Source organism: Chlamydotis macqueenii, chromosome Z (genome assembly GCF_036417535.1).
Source record: "Chlamydotis macqueenii isolate bChlMac1 chromosome Z, bChlMac1.mat, whole genome shotgun sequence".
NCBI classification, from domain to species: Eukaryota; Metazoa; Chordata; class Aves; order Otidiformes; family Otididae; genus Chlamydotis; species Chlamydotis macqueenii.
In genome coordinates this window covers 28,876,140-28,900,072 of record NC_141593.1, presented here as the reverse complement: position 1 = coordinate 28,900,072, position 23,933 = coordinate 28,876,140, and the positions used below count along the sequence as shown (strand labels likewise).

Sequence of the window (23,933 nt, the reverse complement as noted above, 5' to 3'; positions counted from 1 at the left end):
TTGCTCAAACGAGAGTCAGTATGAGACGCTTTGCTTTCTCAATATTTCTGAAAAAGTAAGTTACTTTAGAAAGCATCTATATATCAATGTTGGTATCAAATGTTCACACTGGCAAAACTGTAACATCAAAACATTTTAGGTTAAAAATAAATTATTACGTGTCTTTAGCATAGCTGCTTTGCTTTTCAATCTTTTGGCCAATTTCAGTTAAAATTAGCAGAAGCACAGGGGTTTCACAAAAAAAAAAAAGTAAATTTCCCTGTCTGTATTCAAAAAGGAATGCTGCTAGGTACCTAGACAAACCAGCTGGAAGTACTTCTTGTAAAGAGAGAGGTCTCTCGCACAGGCCACCACTTGGATAACTGCTTTAATTAATTAATTGTGTGGTCAGACTCTACATCATTTTAATTAACTAGTAACTTTCATTGTTACTCTGTTGTTACATTGGTAGAAACAACCTAAAACATCTGTCTGTTGCTCTTCTTTTTGTCCTCTTTCATTTTTGAAGTCCAGTCTTACAAAGACAAGACCAGTTAGGTCTTGTCTTTGTAATTAAAACAATAAATCAAATTGAACTGTTTTCATTTCCCATTTCTAAAAAATGGCACTCAGCAACTATTATATTTCAAAACATCGGTTCCTCATTCCACTTTTTGTAGCATAACAGAAACAAACCACATACTGGAGCTCTTAGGGAGAGCATTTCAGGACCTAGAAATAGCTTCCACAAACTGCTCTTCTTGGAGGAGGAAGATTCTCAGACAAGCAGTTCCAGCAAGTGTTCCGTCACACCGAGGTGAACGTGCAAAAGGAAGCACGGAAGTGCTCCCTTAGGCAAAGGGCTGTGTGTCACCAGCTACCAAGCTCCCTAACCTGCCTTCTCTGGGATTATAAAAGATAGCACTGAGGTAGTTTTATGTCAGGCAGAAACAGTAGTTAACTCAGTTTGAGTTAACTCGCAGGGAGTAGCTTAAAAATATGTCATTCCCAAGGTAGATTTCATGTGAAGGACCAAACCAATTAGAAGTATTTACTTAATTGCTTGAGAGAGTAAAACTAGTCCTCATCCACAGAAGTGAAGGAAAGCTATTTTTTTCATCGTTTTTTGCTAAATGCCCTATCCAGTGCTGAGCACTATGGGTTGAATCTGGCATTCCCAGGGCCAGAGAAGCCACCAGAATGCCCTGCAGCACCGTTGCTGCCTTTGACATAGCAGGACACAGGGGGCAAACCCTGTCCTCCGAGATCAGCCCTGCACGTCCATCCCTCTCGGCTTTGAACCTCTTCACTTCTGCTTCCTCTGCTGCTGCACCGTGGAGTCAGCCATAGATAGAAAGCCTAGAGCTACCAGCAAACCCAGCTGGAGATATTTTTGGTCAGCAGAAACTGTGAAAATGGCAGCCAGTTTGTGTAGAAGAAATGCTGCAGCAGACAACGTAAGTAAATATTCTACGGATGGGCTACTGTTCAGCAAATGGCAGACGAAGCAACCTGAAAAGATTGCAAAGGAGGCTGCTTTTACTTGGAACTGCCACTTTTCTGCTTCCTCCTAAAAGTGAAACTAACGTATTATGCCACACACACAGCTTGCCAAGTTTAGTATTTGGCTAGCAGCTGCAGTAACGCAGCTCCTGAATTACTTAGCATCTGCACTTCTTGGTGTGTTATATGAGCTAGTGCTGAAAAAGTATTCTGGAAAGGCTAGTGATTTTTTTTATTCCCTATAAAATGTTAGAGGGATAAAGAATAATATTTTAAAATAGTTTTAGATATTCTAAATATAATGAGATCGTTGAAACACTAGCACAGTTACATTCATTTCTTCTATTGTGTGCTTTTGTATCTCTGTGACTTTTTTCCCCACTTTTTTTTTCTGATTTATATTCCCCACCCTGCTTCTTTGAAAAGCAAGGAGCTAAAAAGTAGTATCTAGTCCCCAGAACTCCTACTCTCAAGCCAACACTGTCTTTGTGTTGGAAATAATCTTTGTAGAAGCAGTGGTAGACACCTTATGTAAGGAAACAGTCAGGGCTTTCACCAGTGGAAGGTTAATGAGAGAAAAACTTGCAGTAATGCTAAGTAAACACAACACTAAGTCTGCTTCCTTAACGGAGGGTCCTGAAAGAATACAGTCTTTCAGCTTCATAATAGTGGAGCTGTATGTCAAGATTTTCTCTTGTGCCACCTGTAGCCCCAGGACTTCATAAGAACATATCCATTGTCCATTTAGTAGCATGATGTGCCACTGGTTTTAAAACAGCCTGTACATTTTAATGCCAATCAGCAAGAAATTTTTATTTTCAGTTGTAGTAAATAGTTTGTTTTCTTCCTCCACTTTAAAACTCAGAGGATTCAGCTAGATGACCATTACTTTACCTCCATGTGTCAGATAAGGCTTTCTGATCCCAAAGCAGAAATCCTTTTACTTTGAGGTCTTTCATGAGTTACTCATGGGGTGGAAACATACTGGATCCCGCAGGGCTCTCTAGCACTGTATGAACCAGGAGCTGAAGGCTGACCAAGTAAAGTAAGTACTTATTTTTAAACAGCAAGTGATTAAATGCTAAAACAAATTCACAAAACTGTGTAATGGAAATACTATGTCTCAGTTTTCCTGGTAAAGGCTGGAGGCTTCCCTTGCAGGAGGAAGAATGTACTAATATACAGAGGGTCAGACTCTGTAATTAGCAACACTCTTGGCCCTAAACTTTCAGAATTCAAGATGGCAAGCCTTCAAGGAGACCTCTGAGATGGAAGAAATGAGGACAATGCTTTGTTTCCACAGCAGGGGCTACTGGGGCACATTTTGTTAGAATTCAAATGCATCTATTCGCTTTTCCATTTTATAAACCCTGGAGGAAAGTCCCTGCAGTGAGGCAGAGCAGTGACCACTGGACAGAAGAGAGGGAAGTTGTCTGGGTGAGTGGCCAGGGAGACAATCTGCAGAGAAATCCATGTAAATGCCAGGAAACAGAGGAGGGAAAGGATCCAGCAACTCAGAAACCCACAGCAGCATGGTGGGGGCTGTTGTTCCAGCTGGTATGATGGAGGAAAGGCCATGGAGTAAACAGGAGGAGGTAAAACAGATCAGCAGAGAAAGGGAGGTACCGCAGCAGAAATCTTTCTCAAGTAAGAACAGCAGGGTTTCGTCTTTACAAGAATCTAATGTAGACAAAATAAACCAAACAAATCCTATGAACAAACCAAACAAAAAAAAAAGAAAAAAAATCAAAACAGAAAAAGAGCAGAAATAAGCCAGGGAGATTAGAGCTTGTAGAGACACAACATGCTTACAGCCCTCATCAGGTGAAGGAAATGGCAGGGACAGGGTTTAGTGGTGGGCTTGGCAGTGTTAGGTTAACAGTTGGACTCTATAACCTTAAAGGTCTTTTCAACCTAAATGATTCTATGAGCCTGTGAGTCTATGATTCTGTGAAATGTTTGCACAGACCTGAGAATCTGTGGGTCTTGATATTTTCCAGTCCAGCTCCCTGTAGGATACCAATGAGTCACTTCATTCTTCTGTACCACAGGCACAATGCAGTTCTCCAAAACACAGCCTTTGGAACAGAGGATAAAAATTCATAAAGCCAAGAACTTCATTCTATGAATGCAAACGATGCACCTTTTAATATTTATATGCCTATGACTTGGCAAAACCAATTTGAATAGTTCATTAATTAATAACATTGTCCTTGCCTGTGGAAGACATAAGGCAGAGGAAATCAATGGTGGACTTTACTGAAATCTGAAAAGGTGTGAAAACAGAAGTTTCAGTCAAGTTCTCTCATAGCAGATCTTTCTTCGAAAGCTGGGTCAGTGAAAAAAAGGCCACAAACTTAGGCGTGGTTAAGTTTTTACTCTGTGCTTCAGTCAGGCGAATGAGGACTTTCATCATTTTCTGTATTTTCCTTACAATGTCTCAACAGCTATTCAGCCATTTCTGACCAAATTGCTCTTTTCTGTGTAAACCTGTGGGGCAGGGGAGGAAAAATAAGGGTAATGGGATTCTGTAATATCCATCTCCTTGGCTATTAGTTACACCCTCTTTTCATGAACACTTCTTACCGTAAATTTCAAGTCTTAAAAACCATCTGCTTACAATGCTTATTTAACTCTGCAAGCTGAAACATATGTTCATTATTTATTTGTGCTTTGAAGCTGAAAATTAAGAAGAAAAACTGTTTAGGCAGCTGCCACATTCTTCCTGTGACAAGACCAGCCCCAGATGGTGTAGCTTTAGATTAGCCCCGCAACCCCCCGAACACCCTCTTGTTCAGTAAGCTGTTAAGGAGTCTGTGAGTTGTGTAATAGCCTGTTCTTCTAAGATGTTCTACATACCCTGGAAAAAGCCAGATCTTTTCAAATCAGCTTTTCTTCACTTTAAATCATTACCTAGAAAAGACTAGAACAACATTTCGACACAGTTTCAAGGGAAAACTCGCTGCAGACATTAATAGGGAAGGATGAGGAAGCAGTACTTTTATTAACAAACTGACAAACACATTTCCAAAAGAAATGGCAATAACATTTCCTAGGCTGTCTTATTTAGCCCTGATATATTCTGGAAGTTTGCTTTGAAAGTACATTACATTTATTATTAAAGTCACGAAGCACAAGGTGAAAATACTGGATAATACACTTGTGTGAATTATGAAGCAGATTTTTACATTCAGTGCTCAGAAACATTCTGCAGTAGAAACCCATTCGCACAGACACCTTCTGAATCTATAGATGTGTTTCTAAATACATAGACTTAAATAAGTCTTGCAGGAAGCCATATTGAAACAGGCATCTTCTGAATGCTGACACACAAACAAGTCATAAGGGGTTTTTTTTTGCCCTCTTTTTTTCACTTTGTTGATGTTAAAAAAAAAAAAGAGACTAAGTAGTCAAAACTCATGCATATTTTAATCTAGACCCAGTTTGCAGATGCATAGTATTTTATACCTACTCAAAACTACTTTTCCAGACACATGGAAGAGAATTGTCTGCCCTGAGGGTGCTGAGGGATGACCATGCAGAACCACAGTCTTACCTTACAGAATGTATCTGCATTCATCATTGACTAAAGCAACTTTTTGTTTTATCCCTGGCGACAGTTTAGGATTGGAAAAGGTGTAAGTAACTTTCAAGGAGCAGAGTGGTTGCAGGTTAGAGGCAAGGTAAGGAGGATAAGATGTTTGTTCTCAAATGGTGTGACTTTCAATGCAGCTTGGAAAAACACAGGCGCCCTACTGAGACTGTCACAGCTTGTACAATGGGATGTGTCACTGACATGTAGTGATGATCACTGGAATCAAGCCCTTAATCCTGCTAGTTCATCCATAGTTAAGGGTACCTTACATGGATCAGTCTCCACAAGGACCTACAGATTTTCACCATGGGCTCACTGTTAAAGGAGTATTGATGTTTATTGTGTGAGGCTGCCAGGGAAGCGTTGCCAAACCGATACAGAGGAGAGTGGGTGAGTGTGGATAATCTGGCAGACATGCAGCATGAGGGCAGATGTACAAAGACACCAGTCAAAGACACCGAAGACACCTGGTGTGCACAAAGACACCCCCCCACTAAACAGCTGCAGAGTTGTGCAGAGGGGTTGCCAGCAGCGGCAGGCTCCCAGCCACTATTCACCCAAATGTAAATTGTTGCTTTTCGCCATTGTTTTCTTGCGGTTACATCCTTGATCAATACCAGTTTATAATAAAACATTTTCTCCATGGGTCTCCTTATTGCTACCTCCACAGAGTTGTTTTTATACCCGGTAGTACACAGGGAATATAAGTCTGGGCACTCTTCTTGGTATGTGTTTCTAACAATCTTAAGTGTTCCAGGAGAGAGCACTCACACCTAACAGCTGTTCCTACAAGTCATCCTAACAAATCTGTCTTACAACAATGTCACAACTGAACTCTATCTAGCATATGTACTGTTTGAACATTGTGATGCTCCGGCACAGTGCATGACTTACTTTCATTACGCATACAATGCTGTCACTGCAGAGTTCAGCCCACACACTCGCTTTCCTGCAGGACTGTCTTCTTACCCCTCCCACTGACTACAGGTAATAGGTGTTTTTCAGAGCTTGTCAGTGCTACTCCTAGATCAGACACAAGGAAAACTGTACATATCTCAAAAAGAATTGTCTTTTAAGACAGAGCTTACCCAGACTTATGCAATAACTGTCAAAGATGATCCTTCCACCTTTTTCTTTTGTCGCACTGACACAGTTGCATGTCTCACTTGGTATCCCCTAGGATCTAGACTAAATAGAAAAATGCTTTCACCAGACATACCAAATAAGTGTGGAGATGGCCATACAATATCAAAAAATGAGAAAGAAACTCATATGCAAAATTATGTCTCCTGAAAGCTGGTACTTTTCTTCTATGTCGTTTTTTTTTCTCTTGTTGCTGTCTTACAAGCATGACTGAAAAACAGGGAAGTGAACGTCAGAGCTTGCAAACAGCAGAATTATGCCTTAGTGGCTTGAAACAAAATCCATTTGACTGTTAATATCACCTGTGGGGAAGGGGAAGAAGAGAAAGAGTATCCATGTTCTGGCAGTAACATAATCACCATTTTGAAAACATTACCCAAGACAGCCATGTACTTACTGTTTCGGCCTAGCTAACTTACCTACTGTGTGCTTCCCCAAACAGTTATTGCCCTGGCTTCTAGCCATACACCTTTGGTAAAGTGCACTGGCTTGAACTGAAGCAATTTTACCTTCACCATGATCTCTACTACTCCAGAACCTGTCCTGCAGCAAGTTAACATAAATTTTCTGAGTAACAAGAAAGGGTGCAGTCCAGTTATCATCACAGCTTAGAAATGAAAGAGAGTTTGACAACAGATATGACAAAAGTGTAAGTGGGTGCAAGGTAAAGGCACATTTTATGCAAATACTTTTGACATCACCACCGTAGCAGCCTTTCCTGTTAGGCAAGTTTAAAGGAAGAGATTCTCCATTTAATAATGTGTTCTGATTAGTTCGCTCCAGAACCATTTTTCTGTGCATTCTTCACCCTCTCCCCATATGTTAAAATTATTGCAATTGAAATGCACATTAGAAAATACTTCTGTTAATTAGTCACCTCCCACACCTGTGCCTCCTTATGGTCCAGCCTTAAAGCTTTCTCTAAGAAGAAAAGTTTCCAATCACAGCAGAAGGGTATTATCAGACTTGTTCACCCAAAGGGATTAACAAAATTGCTGACGGATAGCTCAAAGAATATAGGATTATTCACGTACAACCAATCAGTTCAAATTCAATTCATCTGAGTTTTAAATCTGCCATGATGGACTGAGATGGAAGATGCATATCCTAGTAACAAGCATCCTTACCATAAAGTCTGTGGCTACAAAAAGTATAAACTGTCTTCACCAAAAATTAATTTCCTCTGTCCAGCTCTAAAATTGTCCTATCTTACTGCTTCTGGGATCAGTCCACCAAAACAGGTGTTAATCACTATTCTGCTGATAAACAAATAGCTTTTATCTGCAGGACTTCCTAGTAAGTATTCTTCACAGAACGTGAAGATGAAACAATTTTAAGAAAGCTCTTACCTAAAACCTCCTCTGGAGTTGTTCCTGTTTCTCCAGAGACTGTCTATTCTGGAAAAACATGTTCTGTTCATATATGTATCTTTTTCTCTGTAAAGCAACAAGCAATTCTGAGTCATAGCAAGCATTATGCTGTAAAGCTATGCAATTTGCAGCATGGCTAAGGATTAGCAGTCTAAAAAAACACTGAGGTTTAGTTAAGCACAGGCAATTTTATGACATAATTACTCTATTACTAAAGAATCTGCTACCTGGGCAACACATTGCTCTTTCTCTGTTTGGTGCAACTGGAACATTTGGAAAAGCTGTCACAGCTTCAAAGTGAAGAGCTTTAGAAGTTTAAAGATAATCAAGCTTTTGATTTTTCAAGTTGTGACAGTACTTCCAAATTTTCACTTAGGCCAATTTTGGAAATCTGAGCTGTGCTAAAAACTTGTACCTTTAATTAGTGTAAGCTTTATATTTTTATTCTGGTGGGTATCAATCTCAGCTTGTACATTTCACCTTTTGGATCAGTGGCTCCCTGTATTTAGGGTAATTTTAATTTGGAGAGTTTCTATCTTTTTCCTTGCATAGGTCACAGAGGCCAGCAAGGTAAATTCTTCCTTGCCATGTACTTTTTCCCAATGTAACGTGAAACGTAAAAAATATATGTCTATCTATTTTTTTTTTAATTTCACATTCTACTGTTTTATTTTGGAAAGCTAGTAAATTATAAGAAGGGCCTCACCCTCTGCCTTCCTCGCAACTCCCAAAAGCTGTTCTTTTGCTGTATCAGTTCAAAATAGCCATTTATCTTTTGAAGTGCCATCTTATAGGGCCGGGGAAAAGGTTTGTGGGTTTTGTTGTTGTTGTTTGTTTTGTTTTAAAGGGAAAGAAAACCTTAGTTAGGAAAAAAAATACTTTATTTTTCCAAAACATGTTTAGACAGATTGCAACAAGAACAAAGTACAGTACAAAAATGACTCACACAGCCTGCAATAGTTAATAAAACACTAATCAAATACCTAACCTTTTGTCAAAGTCCTTTTGGGTCCAATATACATTTTTCATATTAGAGAGGTAATGCCCACTTTACAGTGGCATTGGATAAAGTTTGTAAGACCATTAGAACACAGTCACTAGTATTTGATCTATATATATATATATATATACCAGCTTTTGACATGGTTTTATTTTACTCCAGACACACTGAGTGTAGTCTGAAGCCAAAATTCCTTTCCTTGTGTCAGAAGTTCAGCATTAACTTCAGCAGGTTTGCCTGGAATCTACCAAAAGTCTGTCTTAGGTGAATATTTCTATCATGGTAGAAACTTCATGCATCTGTCAATCCAAGCAGTGCCCACACACCATTATCCCCTCTTTCAAACAGGAGCAGCTGCACAAAATGTGATGGCATAACTGAATATATTTTTCTCCCTCAAAGCCTACAGCTACCTTTCACAACTAATAGTGAGCTTCAATGTGTGGCATACCAAACAAACCTAAAAAGGAATACAAGCGATAAGTCAAAAACTGCCAAGGAGGTTTCTCCTTCCATGCTGACCTTTGCAGAGGAGGTTAAAACATGTCAGTATAGGCTATGATCTCTTCTGCAGTATTCTATCATTATGCAAAATTAAAAGACAGGTTTTTTTTTCTTCCTCTGAAAATGTAATTTAGTCACAATAAGCAGGAGTGAAGCATTTGACAAATTCTATACACATGCAATGTATAAACAAAACATTATTGTCACACCTTTACTTTTATTTCCATGGCAATATTGTCTCTGCAATTTCCTCAAGAATCTAATGTTTCTGTTGTGATCATTTGTTTTGCACTGCAAAGCTTGTTTTGGTCAATCTTGTTTTCCCTCTCTATCTAAACCTTTCAGAAAAACCTAAGAGTGAAGTCTGTAGATACACAAAACTAGAGCACCCACTGCATTAAGGTTTGAGGGCACAGGGACATAAGAGGCACTTGAGTCCCATGCAGTGGAATACAGTGCAGAGTCCCAAGCCAGCTGAAACTCCAGCCAGCCATTCCATGCACCACAGAATACTGGCATTGCATTTAAAAGCAGCACAAGTCTAAACAGCGTAAAGTCAGCTTTATTGTTTACATGCGGCAAGCTTGGGTAACTCTGTACTGGATTTGTCACTGGTTTCCCCGTGCCAGAATAAGCACAGGGAAAGGCAGGTTTTATTAGATCTTTACAGCATTTTCTGTCACTCCATTTCATGAAGTCTGCGGATGTTTCTTATCTTATAGTTTTGCTAAGGTTGGAAAATCCAATGCCAACACACGTCATTAAGACTTTCTCCCCGCCCATGTGCTCTTCCTCAGGGGTCTTTGTTTCAATTTTAAACATGATGTGGAAGAAGCTTCTCAGGTGTCGCAGAAACTCAATTCTGATGGAAAGAAAACAACAGAGTTTAAGAAACAAAACATAAAGCCCATTAGTAGTATGTGCTAACACTGATTTCAGCAGTAACAATGGTGAATAAAACGTGAAAATATTGCTTAGTACAGAGAAACAAGCTTAGAGGCTCCAAACATTGTGTTGTAAAGAGTGGCTAGTGACCCCTACTGAAACCAATGCACTTTCTGTAAGAGCAGAGAGAAAGCGCAAGACAAAACTGTGAGGGAAGAAGAAAGCAAGGAGAAAGAAGAGATGCAGCCAGGCAAAGTCACTTACTCATGATGCTGACTCTTCCATCAGGGACACATGAACCCCATGCCAACTCATCCCCCACTCTCCATGTTTAAAACAGAAATAAAAGATAAACAGGGACAGCCAAGAGGTTTGCCTTGGGTGCATTAAAAACAGAGATATCGGTCCCTAAAGCATGTGTTTGATTTGTATTACTAACTTATCCACTTCTTAGTTAAATGTTTTGTTAGACTCATATTCAGACTCAGAATTCTTCCTGTTTTCTCTCCTGATTTTCAGGGGGAAAAAAAAAAATAATTTTCCTTTCATCATTTTAGAATGAGAGGCATGAAGAGACTAATCAGACACAGCGCTCCTAAACGCATACTGATCCTCCAGTGACAGGAGTCATTCTGAGGTGAACGAGAGGAAAAACTACTGAAAAGTCTCAAAAAAGGAACAAAAACAAGAACAGTCAAGAAAACATTCCTACTGGCTTCCCCTGAACCGGGAACAAGCAATTACACCCAAAGTCTACAAATATAAAATTGGTAATTGCTCCTGACGCAAGTCTGGTCTCTTCCAGTCATGGCTACAAGCAAGTCTGCAGTTTTGAAACAACGTTTAATCTCCTGCAACAATTGGTATATGCCCTTCTTAGGTTAAGTTTGACCTTTAAAGAAAGGGAACGTGCACATCTAGTCCACACATTTGTTTGGCTGAAAATCTGCAAAAAGCCTCTGCTCTGCATGCTGAGAGCATGATTGCATGATCACATGCATCATTAGACCATCATTAGACCAAATCAAGTATCACAAAATAGGAAAAAGGAGACCAAGAGGACAGGACTGTCCCCACTGCAACATCATGAGGCCTCTGAAAGCCTCCTGTCAGCTCCTATTTGCAGAAATTGTGAATAAGCACAACTTAAGCTGCAAGAGCAAGAATTGCCGTATCCACTTCAGTTGGGTATGCTGCCGCTCCTGTGCTTGGCTGCATGCATGGGAGGAGGAGGGAAGCAGCAGTAGCCAAAGAGATGCTGCTGTTACCTACACTGGTCTGTGCTTAGCAAGATACGAGCATTATCGCTGGGGCAGTCAGCTCCAGAATGTGGGCACATGGCTACCCATTGTATGTACACCTTTCTACCTCACCTTCCTGGGCTGCTAACTAGCCTCAGCACAGACACCAGGTCCCTCATCTCTCAAATGGATTAACAGTTGAAAGAAAGAACTGAAAAGTGCCTTTTCTTCCATGCCTCCAACTGCAAGGTTTCTGCTTGCTGCTATACTAGGCAAATGGGCATACACTGGCATAAATTCTTTAGTAAAGTTGACAGGCAACAAGCTCTGTACCAGCCTCCTCCTTAGCTGGGTCCCTTCCCAGAGCTCTGGCTGTGGGACAAGAAAGCAGCCAAGCCCAAAAGAGCAGGAGCAGTGTGCTGAACTGAAGTGAGGGCACAGAATAAACTGTACAAATGCCAGAGGCAGCATGGAGCCAGAAGCTCAAGGAGAAATACTAAAAGGTGATCAGCAAACTGCAACATGTTGGTGGGATCAGTTCAGTCCATATCCCTCTTCATACGTATGTAGACTACTGTGCTTCTCTATTTATTTTCCCTTTTAAATAAAGGCAGAGTGCAGAAAAGCAAGAGGGCTTTGCCACAGCCCTCGGGTACATGGGAAAGGCTCACGGTAATGAGAGTGAAGGGAAGGCTGCCTGGGGACACTGGGGGAGAATTTGTGAGCTCTGCCGTGCAGCAGTAGAAGCACAAGTGGTAAGAGCCCTGGAAATGAGAAAAAGAGGAGAAAGTCAGGGGTATGTGAAAGAAGTGCAGCCAAAAGCGGGTTTGTATTAGCTTGAGGCTGATACAGGTTGCGTGTGGGAAGGTTTGTACCTCAAATATAGCGGAGGCTGCACCAAACATACACGTACAGACTGGAGGACTGAGTGAGAGGTACAGAGAAGTTTTATTTTGCTGGAAATTTAGACTGTGTGTTCAGGCCATAACAAGGCAAAGCTGAGCACTTTTCCTTAGGCCCAGGGACACACATGAGCCACACTGGAGGTTTTCTTCAGGGCCAGCTGCTTTTAGAGTTTGTCTAAGTGCTATCTTTTCCCAGGGGCCTGCTAAGCAACACCAAAAGGCACACAACCATTTCACACCTTTTAGCTCGCTGTCAGGGCAAAGCGACCAACTCGCAGATCAGTGCGAGACAAGACCTGTGCGTCAGCAACACCTGCTTGGTTCGACTGCCCCGAGAACCGCGCAGGGAACAGCCTTGCAGTGCCGGTGGCCCATTGTCCCGTCGGGGGCCTGCTGCAGCCGTCGCCCGGGGAGGAACCGGGCCTGGCCGGCTCCTGCCGCTGGAGGCGGACTGCAGCCAGTGCCGGGCCGCGCGGGCCGCCAGGGGGCGCCGCGCTGCGGGGAGGCCCCGGCCCCGCTCCGACAGGCAGCGGGCGGGCGGCGGGGAGGAGGGAGAGGGGCCCGCGGGCAGGGCTCGGGAACAACCGAAAGCGGCGGCCCGGCCGGGCTGAGGGGCCCTGCCCGAAGCTACCGCGCCTCAGGCCCTGTCCCCTCTCCCTCAGGACCCTAAACTCTTGTGAAACCAAGGGGCAGGGCACTGAAGCTTTCCCGCTGCTCTCCCTCACGCACCCCTGGCTTGCGCCAGCTCACCTGCAGGCAGACCAGCCTGTCCTGCAAGACCCATCTCTGTGAAAAGGCAACAGCCTGCACCCTGCATTTGATTTTAAGCTCAGCTTGACAGAGAGGTGCTTACTTCTGTGAAATCTGGGGCGTAAGACGAGAGGAGGTAATCCAGATGGCTGCCGGCTGAGTGGTCTGGAGTGTCCCCAGTACCACTCAGGACAGCACACTGCTTATTGTGTTTCCACCCCCCTGCACCCACCATGGCATTAGCGGGGGTAAAGGATCTCTCCTGTGAAAATGCACAATTACATTTAGGAGACGCTCCCTCATTCTGATGGACATATTCCAAAGCAGCATGCATCCCCACAGGGTGCTCTCATCTGCCAGCTGAACTGTCACATTCATGCTACCTTGTGCTAGACAGGGAAGCCAATCTGGCATAACATGGCTTATAAATAGCTTCAGATTCTGCAGGGTGAAAGTGTTAAATGCAGAAATGTCCTTCCGCAAGAGGGAAAAGGAGGGACAGTGAAGTGGAACATGACCGTACTGCAATTTACTTCAAAAGCCTGTACATTCGATGAGTTACTCTGGAGCCAAATTTCCCAGGTCTTTATGAGCTGCCTTAGTGAGGGCACGGAGGTGCTGCAGACAGAGCTGCTTGATCTCTGAACAGATCCTCATAGGACTGATGAGTCACAGATTCTCATAGAATCACTGACTTTTATGATCTCATGTGACATAAGCTGCTTCAGGATGTCCTGACCTTCAATCCTGCCACGCACTCCTAGCTTAGAAGAAGTGACAACCCACCCACTTGAAATCGGTCTGTTTACAGAATAAACTAGTGTGCTTGTGTGATTTTCATAGTATCAAAAAAAAAAAAAAAAAGGAAAGAAAAAAAAATTGGACAATGAGGAGTGGTTTGTTTCACATGCTTAACTGTGCACTTCAAACACTGATACCTGCTCTTTGTAAGCCTTTCGCATGAATACTTACTTCACAGGGGATTGCTTTACCACTGTGCAATAGAAGGCTTCCCTGTCTTCCCCTCAAAATCTGATGAATGTTGTTTCCAAGATATCAGAGGTTGAGAACAGCAGTTAGGCAATTTCTAGCTCTCATGTGATGGCACCACCATTCTTCAGTTATCACAGTACTGTACCTTTCATGTATACAGCACCGGTACCATGATAACTGAAAAAGGACAGTTCATAGTCTCAGTAACTGATGCCATTGGCAGATAAACACCCCCCCCCCTTTGATTTAAGGAAAACTGCTCAGTCTCTAGGAATAACTGTGATCTATCACTTGTCAGTCTGATAAGAGTAAATGAGGTTTTTGATACTGGATGCTCTTCCCCCAACTCATGTGTTGCAACTAGCAATGCAAGAAGTCTTTTTCTGTCCTCGGAACCCCTAGGAGCCACTGAAAGACTAGACAGAGGCCTGCTTCTCGATAGAGCTAAAGCTCTGGGGTTGCACACAGCTCCATGAATTGAACTCTTAAGCTGTTTCCTTTGGACAATCACAGCTCTAGCATTTGGCTAGCCATTTGAAACACGCTATTTAATGTGACAACTACAGAGAGACCACTAGGAAAACACGGCAGTGTATGCTAGGCAACAAAGAGCAAACTGACGTACACATACAAGCTAAGACCAAGAACCAACAATAAACCCCATCTTTGCCATTCTGATTGCCTCAGAACCAGGAATGCTATAGAACCGTAAGGGAATAATCTTCTACCGTGTAGAAATAAACACTAGGTGACTTACACCACCTGTCTCATTTGAAGACGGGTACAGGTTGTTCTATTCACAGCCACAGGCAAAGTTTTCCATCTACACAAAACAGCTGTGCAATAAAACTAGTAAATTAAACAAGACTGGGTAATTTAACTGAACAAAACAACTTACGTGTATGGAGACAGAGGGCCTAACAGGACTTTGGAAACATCCCGTTGTCCAAGGGTCATGAGGAGCAGAGCAAGGCTCTGATTTGTTGAATCTACACAGCCTCCCTGCAAACCAAAATGTTTTAATAATTAATCTCTGTACAAACCAGAAATTTGGATGGGAGGAGAGTAACAAAAGAGAAAGATACACTTAAAAGGCTGAATTACAGCTCCAAATTTTCAAGGGCCAAAAAGATAAAAATCTAGATTTTGCAACAATGACATTAATTTCACATGGCAGGCTGGGAAAGGAACAGAACTAAACCAAAACCCAGTAAGGTCACATTAAACATCCCTCCCATCTCTCCCAGCTTGTTCTAACATCAGAGAATGTAAGCACTGAAGAATTTCTTCAGTGACCTGCAGTAAACTGAAAATACATATTAATTATAGTTCATGTGCATTTGAAGAGTCCATGAATTGCAGCATTTTATGATAACTGTTACATTTGGACAAACAGTTCGGCGTTAGCAGGTGCAAACCAGCAAGCTAAAAATTGTTTCACACACATCCACCTAAGTCCTTGCTGCTAACTCTTGTGGTTTTACATTCTTAAAACATACTTTCCTCCATATTTAAAATGAGAATTTTTTTTTTTATTGCTATTTGAAAGAGGCATACATAAAGTTACGTAGAACTACACATACTCGTATATGTACATATTTGACTGTAGTAAGTCATACATGTGTGGCAAATTGTTTTGTATGTGTAAAGTGTTAACTATGATGGATATGTAAATTAGAACTGGAAGGCTTTCTTAGTTTACAAAGCCTAAATGTAAATTAAAAGGGATACTTTCAGTGAAGACTGCTGTAGAGAGAATTTACCAGCTATGGCTATGCAAACAGATTGAAAATAGAAAAAATATCTGGCATAACATTATTTTGGACTGTCCTCATATTTGTCCTGATCCACAGCCACATACAATCTGTGAATAGTTTCCTGCTGGAGCAGGCCTGATACTAAACCCTCTGGAAAGGCTCTTTAGAGAGAGCAAAACTAGAAATTCAGCCTTTTAAAACCAAATTCTCTAATGAGATAAACTGACAGTTACCTCTGTGGGCAAGGAGTAACCTGTCATCATTTTAAGAGATAACACCATCCAAAAAGGCAAGGGAGTAGCAAAATAGATTTTTGGACAACATAGATTAAGAAAACACAGTGATGTGGCAGCCTCAGCACGTTTACGCAGTGAGAGGGCAGAAAGGAGGATCTTTCCACAGACAGCTGCTGAAGTTTTAATTTTCAAATGGCCTTGCTTCAGTGTGACAAGTCTCAGCTCTGTTCTGAAAAAACCCTCTGCACTTCATGCAATAAATGATACACCACAATGAATAGAACATCTTTATTACACTCACTACCATGACCTAACTCATAACAACATGCTCTTACAACAGGCCTTGCCCTTTTAACTGTGTGAACCTGCCATACCAAAGTGAAGTTTATGCATTCAACCTAAAGCCTCTATGGGACTGATAAAAATTGTACTTTATCTTGAGTGAACAGGGTACCTGCAGAATTTGCTGGTGCAATGTAGAACCACAGCTCTCATGAGCTGTATTTGCAAATCTGAAATATGTACAAGAAGCAGATGACTGTCTGGTAAGGAATATTCCTTACCAGGACTTTCTGTATGCGTAGTTCAGTTAATAATTCAAAGTGCTCTTTATTACTTGGATGAAAACTTTACCTTTTCTGAGCTTGTTTGGTTTTGGTTTTTTTAAAGCTGAAAGCATCACAGAACATCTATTTTTATGACCAATTTTACACAAAAGCTTCTATCAACATGAAGACAACCATGTCCTAAACAATATAGCAAAACATGTTGCATCCATCACATCCCAGCTGCTTACATAAGCTCTCTTGCTGCAGTGAGTCAGTTGTTCCCACTATTGTTGTGTATTACCAATGCACTGTTATGCCCATTCCCACATAGGGAGTTGCCAGACAGGGAAATTAAGTTATTTGCTTGTAGCTAATGACAGAACAGTAACTTGTGCCAAATGAAGGACATGCCGCTCCCAAGGAGGCCAACTTTTTTCCTCTCAATCCACCTGAAACTTGCTCAAGAGACCAAAATCAAAACAACCCTCCGAAAACAAATGGGGTGGGCAAAGTCAGAGCCAAAGTACTGACATTTGTTCCAAAATAGCTGGCAGTTGTTACCAACCTAGGATGCAGCTTCTAGTCCATATTAATTCAGTTTATGGCAGTTTCTTCATTATTGTTTCCACTGACAACAGAGCCAGATCCAGCTGGATGAGACAATTATTTAAAATCCCGTCCATTTTGAAATGTTGTTATACAAATACCACAGTTGACATGCCCATACAAATATCACAACTCTGGGTATTGGAAAACAGCATTTTGAAGAGGATTATTCTTCTGAGTTTGACTCCAGGTTTGATTTAGTCTGGGTTATACTTTGGCATACACAAAATTTCCTCTCTTACCTATGTGGTACATACTTGCATACCTCAGTAATTTGTTACGTGAAGTGCAGAGGGCTTGCATTGTTTTTTTTTTTTTTCTTTCAGAAGAATGGAGCAGAGCCTTGTCACACTGAAGTAAGGCCATCTTGAAAATTAAGCCTTCAGTGAAATGCTTCACTCATTTTAGCTCTAGTTAAATAAACCAATTAGCCTTTCTCCCTCCAACAACTCAACCTTTCTTAATTAAGGAACTCAGTCTTAAATAGGTATTGCATCCTCCCCTGTTTCTCATGATCACACGGAATATAAACATTCAATCTTCTTCCAGTTTTTCCAGGTCTTTCCATTCTGCCAATCACCTGCTATATAAAGCTCCCATAACTAAGTCCTTTCAAAGACAAGAGGAAAATCCTTATTGGCCTTCTACAATTAAGCATAGGTAAGAACTGCACATAGATTTGTAAAGATAATGCCCAGCCAGTCACTCCATGTCCCCCTTTCAGGGCCACTGTAATTAGCACTTTGCCACTTATTATTAGTTAATTAGCTTCAATATCTTTCCATTAACAAATGTACATGAAAGAAGCTCCACTGATTCCAAGAATCATACGACCTCTTTCATTTCTTTCTGAAGGCTTAGTAAAAGGGATCATTTAGCACTTAACATAGCAAGACTCAAATCCTTAGATCTCTCAGGTGGCAAAATTCACATAATAGCAAGCATTAAGCAAGAACTCTTGGAGATGTCCCTGGGCCCCTTTAAACAGTAATGAACTCCAGTAGATTCGTGGGTCGCTGACAGCTAAAGCCTTCTACAGAGAATTATCTCTAAAGCTCCCAGGATGCCTTGTTCTGGTCAACCCACCCTGTCTCCCGCAGCACATTACATGTAGGCAAAGACATAGATGGAGAAACAATTTCATAAAGAGAGGATCTAAACACAGGGAAAGACATTCCCCCTTAAACTCTGTATTCAGTAAGCAGCTGGTGTAAAGAGACTGGGGCTTAAAGAGTGCCTGTTCAGAGCAACCTATTCTTGCTCCATGCACAGCTTTCCCAAATTTTTACTGTTTCACCAGACATCTCATCTAGCCAAAGAAACTTAAAAAAAAAAAATAGTATCTTCAAACTAAACAAACATTGCATGCTTTGCAACATGTTTTTATATCCTCTTTGGGGTCAACACTAGATCAAACTGACCTAAGCTCAAAAAAAAAAAAAAAAAATTCAGTGACAAAGCTCATCCTTCCAAATTCCTGGCTAGCACTGTGTGAGTATGTGTGGCATATATAAATTCAAATGTGCATTTTGAAAACTACAGAACAAAAACCACCATATTGCCTATGACAGAGGGAACGGGAACAGGGAATTCAAGAACACTTAATAAGGACTGAGCACTCCAGTGGAAAAGCAGCACAATAACCAAAAATGCTAACAAACTAGAATGTTCATCTGTGCTCATGTTCCTTTTTCCTTTCCTTACTGCAAACCCTTCATCTGTCTGAACAATCTACTACAGGCGTGGTTGCAGTTTACAATGTTAGGGGTATTTTTATAATTGACTACATTAGGCAATACAGAATCTCATTAATGGCATTTTTAGTACTTTGCAAAGTTCTATCAGGTTATTCCAGTTCAGAGCAAACTTTTTTTAAAACAGTGAGTACAACTTGTAGATGACTGCCTCCTAAAGGCCAAATGTATTTTGTCAATACTAACAGCTACTTATTTTAATGTTTGTGGAGATACACAACAGAAGCAGGTAGGTTCTTTATGAAATCAGAAACTGGCTACAATGCTAACTGCCAAATAATTTATAAGACTGAAAGCTGCTCGGCCATTAAAAGTAAAAGTCTTGCCACAAATGAAAAGCATTTTAATACAAAAAAATAAAAACAACCAAAAAACCAGGAACCATGCTGCAGAAGACTGATGCATTTAAGATTCCTATGCAAACACTGTCCTGGCTCCTTTTCAACATCCCATTCAGCCAACTCCTCATCCAACCAACCGATCTCACCTCATTTGACTTTGTCATCATCACCATAAAGCGGCCAGCATTGAGGCTAGCTGCTTGCACCCCCCACCCTTCTTCCTTGAATGTTCTCCCACTCATTATACCCCATTCCAACCACTAGTTTAAGAGGTTTGACTCTGTTATCTCTCCAACTTATTTAAAAAAGGGCCATGTGAAGCCAACTGAATTCTATTGTAGAGAGAAAGCAACAAAAGAAAAAATTGACACTATGATTCACAGTAACATCTCCTGGACATGGGAAATGACACCACCCAGTAAGACATTACACTGTTAATGGAACCACTCAAAACCACTCCTTACCTGCATGAAGACAACACTGGCAGCAGCAGATTTCTCTGTTTGGATCTGAGCCTGTCTGAAAGTGCCCCCAAACCACCTCTTCTTTTACCAATATGTCATCACCTTCTTCCCCTACAGCTATACACACAAAACATATCAGCCACTTACCCTGTAAACCTCCTCAAGCAACAGCTTAGCACAATTCTGGCCAAGTTCCTCGGGAAGCACAGCTGCTCCCTGGCCCTGAGGGTTTGAGGCTAGCTCAGCACTGAGAATAGTGCCATTGATGGTTTCTGCAGTAAGGCACATACCAAAACCTGGTGATCTGAAAGAAAGGGAAAAATTGCATTTGATTTAAAGACAAAAATGGAGTAATGAGTCAAGAACTACTCTGCTGCAGCCAACCTCCTCCTCAAGTCACAAACAGCTCCACTCATAGGACAATACTAGGAACGTGGACTTGCTGACAAATTTCCTGTTCTATACATTTGATTCACCCTGGAAAGAACATTGCAACAGTATTTAGAAGTTATATCCAGTACCACTTGTTCCAAACCCACTGTGCTGGCTATTCCTGGCACAAACTATTTAAAAAGCAAAAAAAGGAAAGAAAAAAATCAGAACAATAAAACATCCCAAGCTCAGCAATACCTTCCTCTATGAAAAAAAAAATAAATATAGTATCTTTCACATTTATTTAATCCATGTTTGATGAACATTTCAAAAGTATCTGGAGTTTCTTCTCTGCGACACTCAAAACCAAAACTACCTTTCTTTAGGGATTGAGTTCTTTCCCTGGAAGCTTCACTATTTAGCAAAATTAGACCATAGGCATGGCACTAAGCAGGAGAATAAAAAAATCCGTTTGATCCACATTACTTTTATTTCCAAGTACTTCTTTTCACTTTCAGTTCAATACCATCCAAATCATTACAACTGTGTAAGAATTCTGAACATAATACAAAGAAACAAAAAAACTTATTATTTTCCTCACAGCATAGGATCCTACAAAATGCTACTGTGAGAGTTAAGAAACATTTTTGCTACAAGAAAGTCACAGATGGCTGAGTACAGCTTGCTGATAAATCAGAAAGTTGTAAGGAAGGGGAAAAAAAAGTCACAAGATCATCTAATTTATAGGCTCTGGAAGAGCTGGCCATTCAAAACAAAGTTAACTTAACTTTACTCCCCATACAGGATTTCCCACAGTTCTGGACTCCTGCTGTCTCTGCCACCCAAACTTTTTAATTAAAATAGTCCCTCTGACTCAAAACTGTAAGGAATATCACCAACATCAATAAACCACAAAATCAAACACCAATACACATAAACTCTCCCAGTGCCAGAAAAACAACAGTTCCTCCTGAGGCATTTCAGCAGGGTGGGAATTAAAAGATACCAGTGGTTCCCACCCATATTTAACTGCCTGCACTTGCTGAGCAACACAGGAGGTATGTTACAGATGTTTCTCTTCTCCTTTCCTTCCTCTGAAGGAGAGACAGAGATCTAGACAGCCAGACAAGAGCAGTGTCAAAGATGCTATTTTTTTTTGGACAAGTATCCTTTAATAACTATACCCACTGGCAGATTTTGTTAGTGCTCAGTAGCATGTAGCAATCTGCCTCAATAAAATCATCCAGTGCCTCCTGTATGCGCAGACAGTATTAGGAAGCACCTGCACAACTTTTTGCAAATGCTTAAAACTAGGAAGCTTCTGTTTACAGAGACATTATAGGAAGTAGAAACTTTTGGCACTGTGTTCAACGCTTTATATTCTGAAATCAGGGCTTGGTTTGGGCTGGGCACAGATGGGCTGAACTAGTCCTTGCTGGTCTCGCTCATCACCAGAAGCGGCACTGGAAACAAGGCAGCATATTGCTTTCCTTCCTTAGTCCTGCCAAGACACACACAAGCACTGGGAACCAGGTGAAAAAAAAAAAAAAAAAAAAAAAGAAAAAGAAAAAAAAAACCTTTGCCAAAGTGGCACAATGTTAGTTTCAGGTATGCTGCAATCATACTGGCACCATATTTATGCTGAATGTGACAGCACAGTAGCATCAGAAAGCCACACAGAATCATAGCATGGTTTGGGTTGCAAGGGACCTTTAAAGGCCATCTAGTCCAACACCCTGCCAGAAGCAGGGACATCTCCAACCAGATCAGGTTGCTTAGAGCCCTGTCCAACCTGGCCTTGAATGTTTCCAGGGATGGGGTATCAACAGCCTGTCTGGGCAACCTGTTCCAGTGTTTCACTACCCTCATTGTAAAAAATGTATTCCTTGTATCTAATCTAAATCTACCCTCTTTTAGTTTAAAACCGTTACCCATTGTCCTATCACAACAGGCCCTGCTAAAAAGTTTCTCTCCATCTTTCTTGTAAGCCCCCTTTAGGTACTGGAAGGCTGCTATAAGGTCTCCCCAGAGCCTCCTCTTCTCCAGACTGAACAGCCCCAACCCTCTCAGCCTGTCCTCATAGGAGAGGTGCTCCACAATCAACTTTGTGGCCCTCCTCTGGACTCGACCCAACTTGATCCATGTCTTTCCTGTACTGGGGGCTCCAGAGCTGGATGCAGTACTGCAGGTGGGGTCCCATGAGAGCGGAATAGACGAGCAGAATCACCTCCCTCAACCTGCTGGCCACGCTTCTTTTGACGCGGCGCAGGTTGTGGCTGGCTTTCTGGGCTGTGAGCTCTCACTGTCAGCTCATATCTAGTTTTCATCCACCAGTACCTGCAAGTCCTTCTCAGAAGGGCTGCTCTCAATCCCTTCAGCCCCCAGCCTGTACTGATACTAGCGGCTGCCCCAATACAGGTGCAGGACCTTGCACTTGCCCTTGTTGAACCTCATGATGTTCACATGGGCCCACTTCTCAAGCTTGTCCAGGTCCCTCTGGATGGCATCCTGACCCTCAGGCATGTCAACTGCACCACTCAGCTTGGTGTCATCAGCAAACTTGCTGAGGGTGCACCTGATCCCAGTGTCTATGTCACTGATGAAGATATTAAGCAGTACTGGTCCCAAGATGGACCCCTGAGGGACATGCACCAGCATGGCGGAGAGGGATTAAGTTCCTCTTCCCATGCTGTTATTTATCCCACTCCATGGACCACCCATGCAAGTAATAAACATAATACTGCTGCCCCAATTCATTTGACTTTTTCTCCTTATAGACAAATAAAAACCAAAATAGAACCCCCAAAACACGTAGCTCCCACAAAAGCTTTCGTAATTCTGATCACTGTTAACAGTCTGGAGCCACAAGACTTACTAACCTGGGATACTAAATATGATGAAGGATTGGAAAAAAGGAAAAATACTTATAAGTGAGTCAACAATTTTTAGATTTGTGAACTTGCGAACCTAACAAGTTTTCTTTAAGCTAATATTTAAAAAAGTAGAAATAGTGAAAGAAAACATGCATGTTTAGATTTGAGCAGAACAACTTCATCCTCAAAGAAAAGTGACAAGAGGACAACAAAGCTGATAGATACCAGTAAAATTGCCTGAATAACATCATCACTTCTGCATTCTCCTGGCAAACAAAATCTGTGGAAGTACAGTAAACTAATGTCTCAGTTTTCCAGTGCTCACTGGTTAAAGGACACTCCTTCAGCTATTTATGTATTGGTAAAGCAGAAAACAACCCATACAGCTCAGACTCTTTCTAAACCAGTTTGATCCCATCCTTAATACTACGATTTCCATCAGAAGGTGTACAGTCAAGTCTGAATGTTGGTTTTCAGAACATACCATGGCATCTCTGATCTTAATCTCACTTCAAAGCAATAGTTTAAAACTAAGTTGCCTTCAGTGGGAGTAAAGATGTATTACGGTCCTTGTTTGAGAAAATACACAACTTCTATCCCTGTACCACAAGTAAAACAAACGTATCTAGTGAATAATTCAATTTTTTCCCTGTGAGGAATGTTTATTTCAAGTCAGCAAAATAGAAGATCACGGTCTAAAACTCAATAAAATTACAGATCAGAATATCCCGGCAGATGAACAAATGCAGAATTACACTTCTGTTCCCTGTGAATACTGGATACTCACTTTCCAGAGCTGACCCCCTTCATATGATCCGTGTAGATATAAATGTCTGGGAGGAATTTATTCAAGATGCTCCTTGCAGATTCCACCATTCTGTTTGCCATCTGTGGTGACACTCTGACAGAGTAACTACAGTTCCAAGCTAAGGAATTCATTGTGGTCACAAAAGAAATTTAAACCAGAAACTGACAAAAGTGGCCAAGACGTCCCAATGCATTATTTTGGAAAATGTGGTTTTGTCCTATACATGCATTCTTTAGCGCTGGTCCATTTCCCTGTACTTAGAGAAGCACATGTGCTTAAGTGCTGTCTACGGTCTTCACTGGTATA

At 41.4% G+C, this 23,933-nt stretch overlaps 1 protein-coding gene across 1 annotated transcript in view; it reads right to left on the bottom strand.

Moving 5' to 3' along the window:
* Positions 1–8,453: 8,453 nt before the first annotated feature.
* The window catches only part of RCL1 (RNA terminal phosphate cyclase like 1), a 29,408-nt gene continuing 13,928 nt past the window's right edge, over positions 8,454–23,933 (bottom strand). Inside the window, exons 6-9 of the mRNA XM_086771258.1 lie at positions 23,607–23,732; positions 19,722–19,878; positions 14,767–14,870; positions 8,454–9,956 (exon numbers count right to left, since the gene is read on the bottom strand). Coding sequence (XP_086627384.1) covers positions 9,806–9,956; positions 14,767–14,870; positions 19,722–19,878; positions 23,607–23,732 — 538 coding nt within the window. The 3' untranslated portion in view covers positions 8,454–9,805. The remainder of the gene's footprint in view (positions 9,957–14,766; positions 14,871–19,721; positions 19,879–23,606; positions 23,733–23,933) is intronic.